At 35.7% G+C, this 16941-nt stretch overlaps 1 protein-coding gene across 1 annotated transcript; it reads left to right on the top strand.

Annotated features, from left to right (window-relative positions):
• On the top strand, positions 7547 to 10528 carry LOC109230729 (uncharacterized oxidoreductase At4g09670-like). Its single transcript, XM_019396136.1, has 2 exons — positions 7547 to 8131; positions 9718 to 10528. Exons 1-2 carry the CDS (start codon positions 7661 to 7663, stop codon positions 10333 to 10335), a joined length of 1089 nt encoding a protein of 362 aa, XP_019251681.1. The 5' UTR covers positions 7547 to 7660; the 3' UTR covers positions 10336 to 10528.

The following is a 16941-nucleotide window of genomic DNA, read 5'->3' as shown; positions in this document are numbered from 1 at the left end:
CCCTCAGAGTCTGAAGAACCACTCTAAGGTGTTGCTCGTGCTCCTCCTGGCTGCGGGAATATATCAATATATCATCAATGAAGACTATCATGAACGAATCCAAATAAGGCCTGAACACTCGGTTCATCAAGTCCATGAAGGCTGCTGGGGCATTTGTCAACCCGATTGACATAACCAAGAACTCATAATGCCCGTACCAAGTGCGGAAAGCTGTCTTAGGGACATCGGATGCCCTAATCCTCAACTGATGGTAGCCAGATCTCAAGTCAATCTTTGAAAATACCTTGGCACCCTGAAGCTGATCGAACAAATCATCAATCCTCGGCAGCGCATACTTATTCTTAATTGTAACCTTGTTCAATTGCTGGTAATCAATACACATTCTCATTGATCCATCCTTCTTCTTAACAAACAACACCGGCGCACCCCAAGGCGAAACACTGGGTCTAATGAAACCCTTCTCAAGCAAGTCTTGCAATTGCTCCTTCAACTCTTTCAACTCAGGCGGGGCCAAACGATACGGCGGGATAGAAATGGGCTGAGTGCCCAGAGCCAAATCAATGCATAGATCAATATCCCTATCGGGTGGCATACCCGGCAGGTCTGAAGGGAAAACCTCAGGAAACTCCCGAACAACGGGCACAGAATCAATAGGAGGGACCTCAGCACTAGAGTCGCGAACATAAGCCAAATAGGCCGAACACCCCTTCTCGACCATACGCTGAGCCTTCACATAAGAAATGACACTATGGGTAGAATGACCAGGAGTCCCTCTCCACTCTAAACGAGGCAAACCCGGTAAGTCTAAGGTCACAGTCTTGGCATGACAGTCCAAGATAGCATGGTAAGGTGATAACCAGTCCATCCCCAATATAACATCGAAATCAACCATGTCCAGAAGCAACAATCTACACGAGTCTCAGGACCTCCAATCACCACAATAGGATCACCCACCGGTGTAGACACATAATCAGGGGCACTCAAGAATCACTAGGCATGACCAGACACGTCGCAAAATAAAACCGAAGCTTCTCTACCACAAACCAGAACAGTACCTGCACCTCCACCTCTAATACCTTTACCTCCACCTCTAGCATCTATACCTCCACCTCTAACATCTCTACCTCTACCTCTAGCTAACTGAGCGGGCTGGACGAGTCCCTCAATGAACCTCCTCACTCTCTCTCACAGTGGGAAGTATGATAAGAGCATGATGAGCCAAGTCGATGAATCTGATCTTGTACTGAGTAATAGTCATAGAACCCTGCTGGAGACGCTCAAACTGCCTCCGATAGGCCTCTCTCTGAGTGATGGGGAGAAACTTCTCCAGAAATAACTGCGTGAACTGTTCTCAAGTCGAAGCTGATGACCTAACTGGTATAGCCAATCAATAATCTCTCCAACAGGTCTTGGCGGATCCAGACAAGCGAAAGGTAGCAAAATCGACCCCATTGGTCTCCACGATCCCCATGTTCCTGAGAACCTCGTGACAGCTGTCTAGATAATCTTGGGGGTCCTCAGTAGATGCACCGCTGAATTTAGTAGTGAAGAGCTTGGTGAAACTTATCCAACCTCCACAAAGCTTCCGAAGACATAGCTGATCTATCACCGGTCTGTGCTGCTGCTCGGCTGAAGAAACGGTACATGACCTCGCCATTCGCGAAAGGACAAGAGTAGAGGTTTCAATTTAGCATTGAGAGAACAAAATCGCACGACAGGGAAGAATAGAAGTGAAACTTTTCCTAACTCTGTAGCCTCTGGGGGGATAAACACAGACATCTACGTACCGATCCCTCGGACGCTACCAAGCTTGCCTGTGAACTGTGAGACCTATGTAACCTAGAGCTCTGATACCAACTTGTCACGACCCGAATTTCCCACCCTCGGGAGTCGTGATAGCACCTACTAATGTGAGCTAGGCAAGCCAATTTCTGAACAGATTACCTTAACCCATTTTTAAATTTGTTAACAGTTATAATCCAACAGTTAATAATCTATAAAATTTAACAAGCGGAAGACTTAAATTTCAAGTTTAATAATACTGCTAATACCATTCCATGAGAAAACTACCCAAGATTGGTGTCACAACTTCACAGACTGTCTAAGATTATTACAAATAAAGGTCTGAAAGAAATAATACAACACTGTCTCTGGAAATACAAGAAAGAAACAGGAATAATAGCGAGAAGGAGACGCCAAGGCCTGCGGACGCCTGCAGGACTACCTCGGGTCGCCTGATGGACCAGAAGCACCAACCTCACTGCGGTCCGAAATCCACAACACTAGGATCTGCACAAAAGAATGCAGAGTGTAGTATCAGCACAACCGACCCCATGTCCTGGTAAGTGCCTAGCCTAACCTCGGCGAAGTAGTGACGAGGCTAGGACCAGACTACCAAATAAACTTGTGCAGTTATATAATATACAGCGGAAAGTAAGGCAGAAATAACCAAGTAAAGATGGGAGGGGGAAAGCATGCTTCAGGGAATAACAAGTAAAACAGAATATCAAGAGAATTATAAAGGAACCAAAATCCAACTACTAACAAGGATAAGGAAAACAAAGGCAGAGTTCACTTTCGGTCCACATCTCGTCGCAGACGTGCAACCCAATCCCATTTCTCATATCTTGTGGTAGGCGTACCACCCGATCCCATTTCATTATATCTCGTGGTAGGCGTATCACCCGATCCCATTTTATTATATCTCGTGGTAGGCGTACCACCCGCTCCCATTTCATTATATCTCGTGGTAGGTGTACCCCCCGATCCCATTTCATTATATCTCGTGGTAGGCGTACCACCCACTCCCATTTCATTATATCTCGTGGTAGGCGTACCACCCGTTCCCATTTCATTATATCTCGTGGTAGGCGTACCACCCGCTCCAATTTCATTATATCTCGTGGTAGGCGTACCACCCGCTCCCATTTCCAAGCCAACACAAAATCACAATGGAATCCCGGCAAGGGAACAAAAGCAACATAATAACTCCCCGATAAGGGAACAACAATATCAAGACAAACATCCCGGCAAGGAGAATCAGCTATAACCAATCCTAACTCAACTCCTACTCAGCTATACCAAAACTTGTTCCAATATCTAACTACCTCAGCTATAGCTAGACTTGTTACAACACCTAACTACCTCGGCTATACCCCAAACTTGTTCCAACACCTAACTACCTCAGCTATAACCATAATCCTTACCTAACGCAAAGAATCATCAACCTAAGTATCCGTAATATCAATTAAGAACACCATGCAAGGGAACCACAACTAAACAATAGCCCGGCAAGGGGGCAACATAATGATCTCTTCTCTTTCTCACTTTTACTTCACAATTCACTTCACAACTCGAGCCACTGCTCTAGAGGTTCAATTATCACCTATACTTTCACAATTCGTTATATAACTGGAGCCAACGCTCTTCAATGTTCATAGGTAACAATTCTTTTCACAATTTTACACAACAAATAGAAATTTTCACCAAGGCAAGAAGAATACAACGAATTCATGGAAATCACAAAATAAGACTCACGGTCATGTTCGACACCAACGTATAGATACTTGTCACCTTGCCTATACATCGTACTCAACAAGAAACAAATAGCAAATAGGACACAACTCCTAATCCCTCTAGCTAAGGTTAGACCAAACACTTACCTCGAACTTCCACGGCCAACTCAATCCTCAAATACCGCCTTTCCTTTCGAATTTGGCTCCAACACAATCGTATCTATACATAATCAACTTAATAACATCAATAAATGCTAAACAATCCAATTCCAATGCTCAATTATAGCTTTTTAATCATTCTTCCCAAAAACCCAAAAATCAACTTCGGGCCCGCTTGGTCAAAACACGAAGTTCGAACCAAAATCCGCTCCCCCATTCACCCACGAGCCCGAATATATGATTAGTTCCGGAATTCGACCCCAAAACGAGGTCTAAATCGCAATTAATCAAAAAGCCCTAACTCTACCCAAATCCCTAATTTTCTACCCTTAATCTCATGTTTTAGGCCTAGAAATCTAGTGGGTGTTGATAAAAATGGAAGATAACAAGTTAGAAATTACTTACCCAAGAGATTATGGTGAGGAGATGCTTCAAAAATCGCCTAAGAGCTTTGGAAAAGAAGAGGTTTTTGAAAGTTTATGAAAATCCCGTAAGTGTTCTGTTTTTGAGACTTAAAAATAACTGGGCTAAATTGCCCTTCGCGTTCGCGACAGGCTCATCGCGTTCGCAATGAGTCAGGCCTGAAGACCTTCGCGTTTGCGACATCGGGCTCGCGTTCGCGGAGAGTAAACTCCTCGAGCCCTCACGTTCGTGTCAAAGGGTCGCGTTCGCGTAGAATAAATGCCCCACCCCTGCCCAGGCTCATTTGGCCTTCGCGTTCGCGTGGCCAGGACCGCGTTCGCGAAGGGTTAACGCCCCAAAGCCTCGCGTTCGCGACCTGTGCTATGCGTTCGCGTAGAAGGAATTTCCTTCATCATAATTTAATGCATCGCGTTCGGGAGGGTTCTCCCGCGAACGCGAAGAAGGAAACATCAGAAACCCAACAGCTGAAAACCTGCATTTTTTCTTAAGTCCGAAACCTTCCGAAACACATCCGAGCCCTCGGGGCTCCTAACCAAACATACGTACTAACTCAATGACATCATACGAACTTATCGGTGCGATCAAATCGCCAATATAACCTCAATAACAATGAATTAAACCTCAAAGTCAAAGGATTTTTCTCAAACTTCATAAAACATCAACTTTTGCAATTTAGGTCCGAATCACGTCAAATGACATCCGTTTTTCACCAAATTTCACAGAATCATCTTAAATCATATATAAGACATGTACCGGGCGCCGAAACCAAAATACGGGCCCGATACCAACATGTTCTACTCAAGTTTCAATTCAAATTCTTTTAAACAATTTCAAAAAAAAGTTTCTTCAAAAATTCATTTCTCGGGCTTGGGAACTCGGAATTTGATTCCGGGCATACGCCCAATTCCCATATTTTCCTACGGACCCTCCGGGACCGTCAAATCACGGGTCCGGGTCCGTTTACCAAAAATGTTGACCGAAGTCAACTTAAATGCATTTTAAGTCAAAATTTCAATATTTCACAGATTTTTCACAAAACAGCTTTCCAGCTACATGCCCGGACTACGCACGCAAATTGAGGTGAAGGTAAAAGAGGTTTTTAAGGCCTCGGAATATAGAATTTAATTTAAAAGCAAGTGATAACCTTTTGGATCATCACAAATACAAATAATTCTTATCATTCTATTTTCTAAATTGGAACCGTAGTTTCAAAAAATTATGCTATGCTTTCAAACTTATACTAACTGCACTTATTCAGATATTAATCAAAGAAAAATATTTTTTTATTTGTTTGAACACATTATATCTAAATGTTGTAGTAATATTTTCACTGTCACATTATTTCTTATGTAAATTTTCTTTCTTTTTAGATTTAATACAACTTTAATTTTAATTTTCATTAGTATAATTACCTATATTAGAAATTTATTTTATATTTTAGTTATTTTTTTCATAAATAAGACTTCAATTTCATGATAGTATCCATAGTTTGAGCATTCAAATCATAGTTTTAACAACTTTCTAATTTCAAATTCAATTAGCCTTTCCCTTTCATTTCTAATAGTAAATTTTTAATAATTTAACATAATTTTGCTAATTTTTTAAGTATTGTATATTTAATTTTAACAACTTTCTAATTTCAAATTTAATTAGCCTTCCCCTTTCTAATTTTAAGTTTGTATTTTAATTTATTTTATTTTCTAAACTTATGATTTATAAATATCCTCACATTATCTCTAATTTATTTCTATTATTCAATATTTTTAGTTTTGGATTTTGTCTATTAAGCTTGAGTTACGTGGACCTATTCATATTATGACTTTTCTTATTATAATATAAAAAACTTTCTCTCTCAAATTTAAATAAGTTTTACCCTTTTTTTCTATGATAAAAAATCTAAAAAAAAAATTCTATTTATTTTTTATTTTTAATATTATATTATTCAATATTTAATATTATCATGTGGATTTTTATTAGCTTGTTTGAATTTAATATCTATTAATACCACACTCATTCTAATATAACATAGACAAAAATTTAAAAACTTTCTCAAATTCAAATAAGTTTTATTATTCTATTCTCTAAATTTGACTGCATTTTCAAAAAATTATGTTATGCTTTCAAACTTAAACTAACTACACTCAATTCAAATATTAATCACAAAAAAATATCTTCTTAATTGTTAACCCATTATATCTGAATGTTGTAGTAATATTTACGTATAAAATATTCGTTTGCACGATTTTTCAATCTTAATATGACATTATTATTCTTGTTATTAAAATATTTTTTACTAATCATTTGAGTTTTTTCTTACCTTATAAAAATTTATATACTTTATGTAAGATCTTATTTTGCCGCTTGAATTTATTTAATTTTTAAACTTAATAAATCTTTAATATCTTAAGTAAATTTTAATTTTATTTTAACTTACTCCAAAGTATAAATTGTCACAAGTTATCTCAATCTACGACTTTCTATATTTTTTTATTTTTTTCTATTATAACTTTTAGTTAATTTTTTACCTCCATATTTCTAGCTAATATAGAAAAAAAATCTATGGGTGGATCAATATAGATATAAATATAAATATAAATATAAATATATAGATTAGATTTGTCTAAGATTTATTTAGATTGAGCATAAGTTTATTAAACTACTTCCATTAATTATGTTTCCATTTATAATTCATATTTTTAATGTTGTCTTAAAATTGCCAAGTGGCTTCTTTTTAGCTTGCCACTTGACTTAACCACATGCTTCACTACTATCCTTTTAATATAACTAGATGAGAAAAGGCCCGTATACGGGCCCAACATTTCAATTTTATTAAAATTATTATTTATTGGTGTTTAGTTAATTAACTTTTGAGGTTTAACAAGCTATATTTTTTAAAATTACTTTTGAATACAAAAATATTTAGTTTGAAATCGTCTTCAAATAGTATGGATAGATGAAAATCATTTCATTTTTATTTTCAAATTGCTTTAAGATAGTATGGGTAAATATGAAAATCTTGTAAATATCGATACTTCTTTTTTGTTGTTGTATTATTTAAAAGTTAATTTTATTTTCTCTATAAAAACTTTTATTTGAATAAAACAAAATTAATAATTTTCCAAAATGAGAAAAAGATTGGAAATGAGCACACAAACAGTCTAATCAACACATGCATAGTGCATTTAAAGGAGAGTTGTGGATAGAGAAATATGAGGTCCACATGTATTTTGCATTTAAGAAATACAAACATAGAATTTTTATGAACTAACATATATATGTCCTTGGTCAACCATATTTCCTTTTCTATATAATAGAAAATATAGATACTTAGAAAGTAAATCGTTATATTTGACCCTTTTCGGATGAATTAAACATAACATTATTATTGCACCAAAAAAAAAAAAAAGATAACATTATTATACTGTCCTTCAATTTGGTAAAATGAACTTGTGGCTGCAGTCTATGCCACCTTATTCTTCTGTGTTTCACACACCTCTATATTCCCACTATATACTTTTAATCAAAATTCATCAAAAAGTTAGCAGTAGCAGCAGCAAATTAAAATGGCAAACAATGAAACCCCAGTTCGTTTTGGCATCATAGGATGTGCAGAAATTGCAAGAAAAATGTCAAGAGCCATTAATTTATCTCCAAATTCAACCCTTTACGCTATAGCAAGTCGTTCAATTGAAAAAGCCAAGAATTTTGCAATCAAGAACAATTTATTATCAGATTCTATAAAACTTTATGGCAATTATATTGAATTACTAAATGACCCTTTTGTTGATGCAGTTTATATGCCTTTACCAACTAGTTTTCATCTTCATTGGGCAATTTTGGTTGCTGAAAAAAAGAAACATTTGTTGTTGGAAAAACCTACTGCTTTGAGTGTAAGTGAACATGATAAGATTATTGAAGCTTGTGAAAGAAATGGTGTTCAGTTTATGGATGCTAGTATGTGGTATCATCATCCTAGAACTGCTAAAATGAAGGAGTTCATTTCTGATCCTAAACTCTTTGGACAAGTCAAAGCAGTAAGTTTTAGATGAGACTTTAATTATTGTAATTGTTCAAGTTTACCCTTCCTCGTGAGCCGAGGGTCTATGAGAAACAACCTTTCTACTCCGGATATTTCTCCGGAGTAGGAAAGTCTGCGTACATACTATCCTCCCACTTGTGGGATTCACTGGGTTGTCGTTATTGTTGTTGTTCAAGTTTACCCTTGTGCTATATTTTAATTTTACCTTGTCTTATACTTACCGTTAGTAAATCGTTTCATATTTGAGCTCTGGGTGGACTTCATATGTAAAAATACTTTGGTAAAGAAGTCCAATTTATCCCTCTACTTTTGAATATTGTCTAGAGTTGTATCCAGGGGCGGCGCTAGGTGGGCGAAAGGGGGTTGGTCAAAAATTACACTGTATATATAAAGTTAATTGTTTGCCATATATATATATTGGACGTCAAATCCTCTTAGTTTCTTTGCGTGTTTACTTTTTTTATTTTTTGAATCTTCTTGGTGAAAATCCTGCTTCCGCCGGTGGTTGCATTCCGCTATAGTTTTGGTTGGCTTTTTGTTAGGGTGGAGGGAAAATGTTATAGATGATATGCTAACAATAAAAGTATGAGCGATAATACAACGGATGATAAAATTAAGATAATTTGTATTGTAAAGGGGTAATTTTGACCTGTTGCCCTTAATTCTTTCTTGTTGTCATCCCAGACTTGATGTTGAGCATACCAAAAGGGAAAATAATGTAGTCTAGTTTAACTTGAGTTAAGATATATTACTAGTATTTCAAGAATTATGTCTCCATGTGACCTCTAGCTCATGGGTTCGAGCCGTGTAAGTAGCCACTAATGCTTGTATTAGGATAGGTTGTCTACATCACACCCGTTGAGGTGCGGCCCTTCCCCGGACCCTGTGTGAACGCGGGATGCCTTGTGCATCAGGCCGTCCAAGAGCCCCTTTATACTTTAGATGTTTGGTACATTTATCTGGACAAGTTTATAGCAGATTTCATAAATTTTACCTGTCTTTATGGTCCATTACACTATTGGTGTACCACAGTAGCTTAAAGTTCCTTATTTATTTGCAATTTCCGGAGACGATTCCTAGTTGTGATTGCATTATAGAAAAACATGTAACCATGCTCGGATATGACTAAACTTTGGAAATTACATAGCATCTATTCTTAATTTATGGTGGACTAGTTTCCTGTTAGTACCAGCATGGGCGGAACCCTTCGCCGGAATATTATACTATACATACTATGTCAAAATTAATTTTTATATATGTGGAGTAGATGTTGAATCGCCTTGACTTCTTTGTATGTTTATTTCCTTATATTTGGAAACCCCTTACTGAAATTCCTGGCTCCGTCAGCCAGCTTATTCTAGACTTCACCATTTCTTTCTTCATGTAGTTCACTATGTAGCTTGACAATTAAGGGATCCGTGGAAATCCCGAATAGTCTGATATATGTGTGTATAAAGTAGGATATGTAGTTTCAGTTCATGAATCTAAACAATCATTTGTTATTTAGGTTTTGTTCCAAAAATGTTAGTATAGATGATTGTGTAACGTAACTAACCTATACAAGTGCTCTTTTTTGGTAAGATCCACAGCTCGTCATCATATTCACCGGGTCCGGAGTTTCTTGAAAACAACATCAGAGTAAAACCAGACTTGGATGCCCTTGGGGCGCTGGGAGATGCGGGTTGGTACTGCATTGGCGCGATATTATGGGCTATGAACCAAAACCTGCCAACAACTGTAACCGCACTGCCTACTGTTGCAAGAAATTCGGCTGGTGTCATCTTGACATGCAGTGCCTCCTTGTATTGGGAAAAAGAGGAAACTGTCGCTACATTTTACTGCTCTTTCGTTTCACATGAAACGATGGACTTGAAAGTTTATGGCTCCAATGGTACCTTTTATCTCTACGACTTCATTATCCCGTTTGAGGAGAACTCTGCTTCGTTCAGCTTTACTTCTGGTGCCAAGTTTGTGGATCGCCATATCGGATGGAACGTGAAACCTCAGTTAGTTGAAGTAAATTCTAAGTTGCCGCAAGAGGCTGCGATGATTCAAGAATTTTCTAGGCTGGTTAAGGCTATTGAAGTATCGAAAAGCAAACCGGAGAGCAAATGGGCGCATAGTAGCAGAGTCACTCAACTTGTGCTGGATGCTGTGAACAAATCTATCGACCTTGGTTTCCAACCAGTTCGTATATAAATGCTTATGTTCATAACAATTGTTACGTGTTGCCCTTAAGAAAACAGTAAATTCTGTTGAAGTTGCAGTTCTACTGTCCAAGTAGACTTACTTGGCTGAAACAGTAAGTACACTAATGTATTCCAATAATTGACTTTAAGAAATTGTGTAGACATTCTTTATTATCTACTGGAATGAGTTTTACGAAGAGAAATAGCAAGTGGTTACATAGGTATATATGTTTGAGCTATTATTGCCTTTAACTGCAAAGAGAATTTGGCACAAGAAGCTGCCATTTAAGGTATCGTTTTTCAAGCCGGGGAACTGTCGCTGCATTTTGGTCAGCCTGCTGGTCTAACGTGTGCTGCTGATCTCAGACAGACATTGGTGAAATCTATGTTGCCCGAACTCTTCAAATATATTGGCGGAGGCTTATCGGATACTCCAAAAGTAGTGCTTTTATGAAGATCCAATACGAGTGCGTCAGCATTTTCGAAGAGTCCGATCAACATAGAGTAAAATGGTGGATGGTTAAACATGTCAATGAAGCACATGCAATCATCCTGCTTTGTGTACCTTCTATTATGTTGATGTGTGTTCTATCACTAGACTCATTTTTCAGGTTAACACTTTAATAGTGATGTTGCTTAAGGTCATGTTTAAAGGGATGGATCGACATTTGCGACAGAGTTGAGCATTTTAAAGCTCCCTGCAGATTACTCCTATGAAGTGGATTTCTCCTCGTTCTCGAAGGCTCAAACTCAAAACACCAGATGGTAGCAGCTGCAATGGTTCATTACATACTGCAGGTATGAGAGGGGTTGTTAGAAACAAAAACGAAGAGTTCGTTTATGGCTTTTGCCCAACCTCATGAATTCTGCACTAACAACTTGGCAGAAACTCAGGCTGCACTATCTGGTTAGTTATGGTGGAACTTAAGGATGACATTGTGAAGATGAATGAGATAATTCACTTTGTATATTTTCTAGGACATAAAAAGGGCAGCCCAGTGCACTAAATCGTTCCCGCTCTGCGCGGGGTCTGGGGAAGGGCCGGATCACAAGGGCCTATTGTAGGCAGCCTTACCCTGCATTTCTGCAAGAGACTGTTTCCACGGATCGAACCAATGACCTCCTGGTCACTTGGCAACAACTTTACCAGTTACGCCAAGGCTCCCCTTCATATTTTGTAGGACATCTTTACACAAATATTTGGCTGAATTTACTATTTATTTTTTCTAGTCAGTATACATAAATTATATGCTAATTATATATATCAACCAGTTATTTTTTGTTTAAGCGGTTAAGTCGAGCTGTTATTAGGTTAATTCTTCATTTTCTTGTTTTCTCACTTTTACTAGTGTTTTTGGACTTAACATAAAGGAGGAGTCCTCCTCACTTCAGGTTTAATTTTTTGCACACTTTTGTACCAGAATGACTGTCATTTTTCAGTTCGTATAGAAGGCTCAAGTCTATTTTCTCCTCCGTATATTGTGTAAAGTCTATGTTCTCCTCCATATACTGTTTTACACAAGTAGAGGTTCATGCCTAATGAGGAACGGTCATGAAGAAGCAACGACTATTGTTCATTAGGTTATTTCTGATATGCCCACAAAATTTTAGGCGATTTGGGGCCGGTTGCCCGAATTCATGAATATAGCGTGGAGAGTTAGCACACGAAAAATCGAAAATCGTGTTGAATTCCTATTTTATGGTCCTAAAACGTCAAAATCAGAAACGGTCATGGAGAAGCAATCTATTGTTTATTGGGTCGTTTCTGATGGCTCACAAAATTTTAGGCGATTCGAGGCCGGTCACCCGAATTCATGAAGATGGCGTGGACATATTAGCACATGAAAAGTCGAAAATCGTGCTGATGGCCCTAAAATGCCAAAAATAAGGAACGGTCATGGAGAAACAATGACTATTGTTCATTAGGTCATTTCTGATGGGCCCACAAAATTTTAGGCGATTCGGGGTTGGTCGCCCAAATAAATGAAGATGGCGTTGATATTAGTACACGAAAAATAGGAAATCGTGTTGAATTCCTGTTATATGGCCCTAAAACGTCAAAAAACGAGGAATGGTCATGGAGAAGCAATGACTATTATTCATTAGGTCGTTTCTGATAGACCTTAGGCTGTTCAGGGTCGGTCCCCCGAATTCATGAAAATCGTGGACATTAGCACACGAAAAATCGAAAATCACATTGATTTACTGTTTTATGGCCCTAAAATGCCAAAAAACGAGGAACGGTCATGGAGAAATAATGACTATTGTTCATTATGCCGTTTTTTTGTTAGTAGTATTTTGTTTATTTGTTACTATTAAAGTGTGACACCGGTTATAAAAAATTCTATATACACCATGGTGACATGATATTATTGAAACGTTAAGCATGATATAGAAGTGTTCTCTTCGAAATGAACCATGGCATCCTAGAGTTTCATCAATATGAATCATGTTAAAGTTATTTGGCATTAATATATGCATTGTTAGTTAGCTGGTTGGTTGCTCATGATATTTATAAGATGATGTATTGTTAGGTTTTTTACTTTCTTTTTCCCTTTCCCTCTTGGACAAAAATCTTTACTTCTTTACAATGGATCAGAAATTTGCTCTTCCATTTTTGTGAAACCATATCTCTTCACGTGAAGAGTTGATTCTCTCTCAAACGGCAAATTCCAACCCGTGACACCCCTTTGATTTTCATTTTCTGAACGGAAAAGGGTTCAAAATGCCCCTAAACTATTGGAATAGGTTTAAAAATAGGAATTTTTACCTTCTATAGCAAAGGTTAACACCTTATTTATTTTAAGTAAATACCATTTAAAAAAATTATATTCTACAGATACCTTTTAAGGTTTATCAAAATATTTAATTTTGGTTACCTCCTAGCCCTAAGCCACTAAATACGCTAATCAGTTACACTATTTTCTTTCTCTCTCTACTTTGATACATCCCATTCTCTTCCCTCATCCCATTAAAATTTCTCAGTGTAAATAAAATCTCATACTTCCTCTCTCACGCTTTGTTCCCTAACATACCAGGTCCCCCGCCACCATTAACGCCTAAATTGACCCACCTCCGCCGTCTACCACCACGGATTCCCTCTTGGACAGTGGACGATACCATACAATTCAAGCGATTGAATATCCCTTTGTTCAGTGAGATCAAGAAAACAATAAGCACGGATTTCTCAATGGTAATCGATGACAAGGCCTCAATCGAAGTGGAAGACGATATAGTAGACCGGATACTAGGTGGATTATTTCGTTGCTCGACGACGGATTCGCCGGAAATTAGGGTTTGTTCTTGAACAAAGACAACGGAGTTTGGGGCTGAGCAACTTGATTTTCTGTTAATATATTGCAATGTATTTTCAATGTATCACACTATATTTTCATGTATTTCATTGTATTCATTGTCGTTTTTTTCATTGTAATTCAATGTATCTCGTTGTATTCCATGTATTTCATTGTATTCACTGTCTTTTTTTTCATTGTATTTCAATGCATCCCGCTGTATTATATGTATTTCATTATATTCACTGTCTCGCTATATGCCATGAATGTATTTATATATTTTTTTTAATTAATATAATTTATGTATTAAGATGTATTATATAATTTCTCTGAAGATTGCTATATTTTTGGGGTATTTTTCGGTTGAGAATCTTTTTTATAACTGAAAATACAAAATTTATGTGTTATAATTGCGTTTGTTGAGTTATATTAGGAGTCTATTATGTTAATTGATTCACTTTCCGTTTTAAAAATAGTGTAATCCCCTATTTCACGCCGTGAATACAGTCGAATACAGTCGAATACAATAACATGTCCAGCTGTAATCCCATGTTTTACTCCATGAATACAGTCGAATACACTCGAATACAACAATTGATTAGATGAACTTCCCTGATTCACGCCTATTTTTGCTACTGTATTCATGAATACAATAGCTTAAATACATCAAATACATCTTATAACCACACAAAAGGTATCTATAATCCGTAATATAGCAAATGGTATCTATAGATGGCTAATTACTACCAAAAGATAGTGCTTTATGAAAATTTCTCTTAAAAATATCCTTCATTCACCTATTGGGCTAAAAATACCCCTCCATCCACCTTTTTGGTTCACTTATGCCCTTTGACCGTTAGGTCAATACTGAATTAAAAATAATATTATTCTTTTTGTAAAACTTAAAAAAAAATATTTTACAAAATATTTTCGTTTTTTTAAACTAATGCACCAGTAGTCCACTAATTTAGTAAAGTCTTCTTCTTTTTTCTTTTTATCAGTCTTTACAAAAAAAAAAAAAAAAGATTTCATTTTTTTTCAGTTTTTTTAAAAGCATTTTTATTGTGAAAACTCAAAAAAAATTTGTAAAACAGAAAAAAAATGTTTTTAATAAAATATTTTCGCTTATTAAAAATAAAAAAAATATTTTCAACAAAATATTTTCGATTTTGAAAAATATTGTTTTTCTTCATTTTTTCAGTTTTTCTAAAAAAACGAAATATTTTTCTTTAAAAAAAATTGAAAAACGAAATGCTTTTAAAAAAAACTGAAAAAAAAATATTTTTCAAAAACGAAAATATTTTGGTTGAAAATATTTTTTCAGTTTTTAAAAAATGAAATATTTTATTGAAGACATTTTTTTCTTGATTTTATAATTTTTTTTTCAGTTTTTACCAAAAAAAAAATGCTTTAAATAAACTGAAAAAAAAAAATAATTTTTTGTAAAACTGAATTGTTTTTTGTAAAAACTGAAAAAAAAATAAAAAGACTTTACTAAATTAGTGGACTATTGGTGCATTAGTTTAAAAAAACGAAAATATTTTGCAACATATTTTTCTTTAAGTTTTACAAAAAGAATAATAATTATTTTTAATTTTCATTGACCTAACGGTCAAAGGGCATAAGTGAACCAAAAAAGTGGATGGAGGGGTATTTTTAGCCCAATAGATGGATGAAGGGTATTTGTAAACCTTTTCCAATAGTTTCGGGGCATTTTAAACCCTTTTCCGTTTTCTGAATTCCAAGCCAGAACTCTAATCAGAGACGGAGTTAGGATTTGAAGTTTATAAGTTCTGAATTCATCATCGAACCCATATAGCTTGTCTTAGTTACTTGGTATGTAATTAAAGATTCATGCATGTTTTATGAATGTTGTAATACAAATACAGGGTTTAAGCTAAAGCTATTGGGTTGATCTAAACCTGCAACTTGAGGCGGATTCAGAATTTTAACGTGCGGAGGCACAAGTATTCAGCTCAATCAGTGCCCTCTAAAGACTTTTGGTGTTCAGGATGCCAAGCGATTTAGATTAACCATTTTTAAAGTATGCACATATAGATATGCCAGATTTCTGTCGAAATTTACGGTGTCCGGTGATCTCTCAAGGATACACATAGGTCCACTTCTACCCGCGACTTATGCTCTCCCTCCGCGCTGACTCTAACCCTAGCTATTTTTTTACCTATAAATACACACACATATTTTCAACTGCAGACCAAGTTTTTACCATCAAAATTTCTCTCAACTCTTATCTTTCCATCTCTTCTAAAACGGCTATCTACTACTTTACTCTCTCGATACTTTAATAATATTTATTTCTACTCATTCTTTTTTTGAAATGTAAATTGGTGCTCCCTCTGTTTCAGTTTATGTGAACCTATTTCTTTTTTGGTCCGTTCCAAAAAGAATGACCCATTTCTAAATTTGATAATAATTTAGCTTAAACTTACAATTCTACCCTTAATGAGAAGTTTTTATAACCACACAAATACTCTGGGCCCTTTTTGCTTTTATTTAGGATCACAAATTCCAAAATTTTATTTTTTCTTAAACTCCGTGCCCAGTCAAATAGGTTCACATAAATTGGAACGGATGGAGTATTATTCTTTATTACTTTTGGTTCATTTGTATTAATTGAACCATAACTAAATTATGGTTACATTTATTCTTTGGGTTCGTTGGGGTGTGATTGGATTATTATCTATTTTGCCTTGACTATTGTTAATTGCTTAATTATGTGTTTTATCTTTTATATCATACGTTTAAGTTTTAATTAATCTGGTAGGAACATTTAGAGCCTTTATATAGTCAAAATTAAGTCTTTTAAAATAAGATTAGGAGCAGGTTAATAATACAACTCTAAGGTTCTCTTTAACATTTATTCAAATGGCTAACTTCCAAATCCTAAAAGAAGAGACTTTTTGATTCAAAGTGTTCAAAAATCCAAGTTTCAAAATAAGATTTTCTTGAGATTTTTTTTTATTTAAAGAAGACGGGTCATTTGTTAAAGAGTGTTAACACCTTCCCTTTAGGATTATTTGAACCCTTACTCTCTAAATGTTTAGATGAAGTTAATTTCACAACAAAAAGTTAATTAATTTAGGTGCGCTAACACACCTTAGTAATTGTAAAGTGACGACTCGTAGTTCGATAATAAAACTCGAGAATTTTCAATATGTTGCACTGTAACGGGAAAATGACACTTATAGGCACTCTCAAAATAATAGCAGGAAAAATATATTTTTTTTGTAATATTTTTGTATATATATATATATATATATATATATATATATATATATATATATATATATATATATATATAT

Source organism: Nicotiana attenuata, chromosome 8, assembly GCF_001879085.1.
Source record: "Nicotiana attenuata strain UT chromosome 8, NIATTr2, whole genome shotgun sequence".
Taxonomy (NCBI): domain Eukaryota; kingdom Viridiplantae; phylum Streptophyta; class Magnoliopsida; order Solanales; family Solanaceae; genus Nicotiana; species Nicotiana attenuata.
The sequence above is the reverse complement of the archived record's forward strand: the minus strand, read 5'-3'. Positions and strand labels throughout refer to the sequence as shown.

Excerpts from the sequence above, each read along its gene's own strand:
- LOC109230729 (XM_019396136.1), top strand. The coding sequence starts at position 7,661 with ATGGCAAACAATGAAACCCCAGTTCGTTTTGGCATCATAGGATGTGCA. Across the intron at positions 8,132-9,717 it reads TCTTTGGACAAGTCAAAGCA|ATCCACAGCTCGTCATCATA; the intron begins GTAAGTTTTAGA and ends TTTTTTGGTAAG.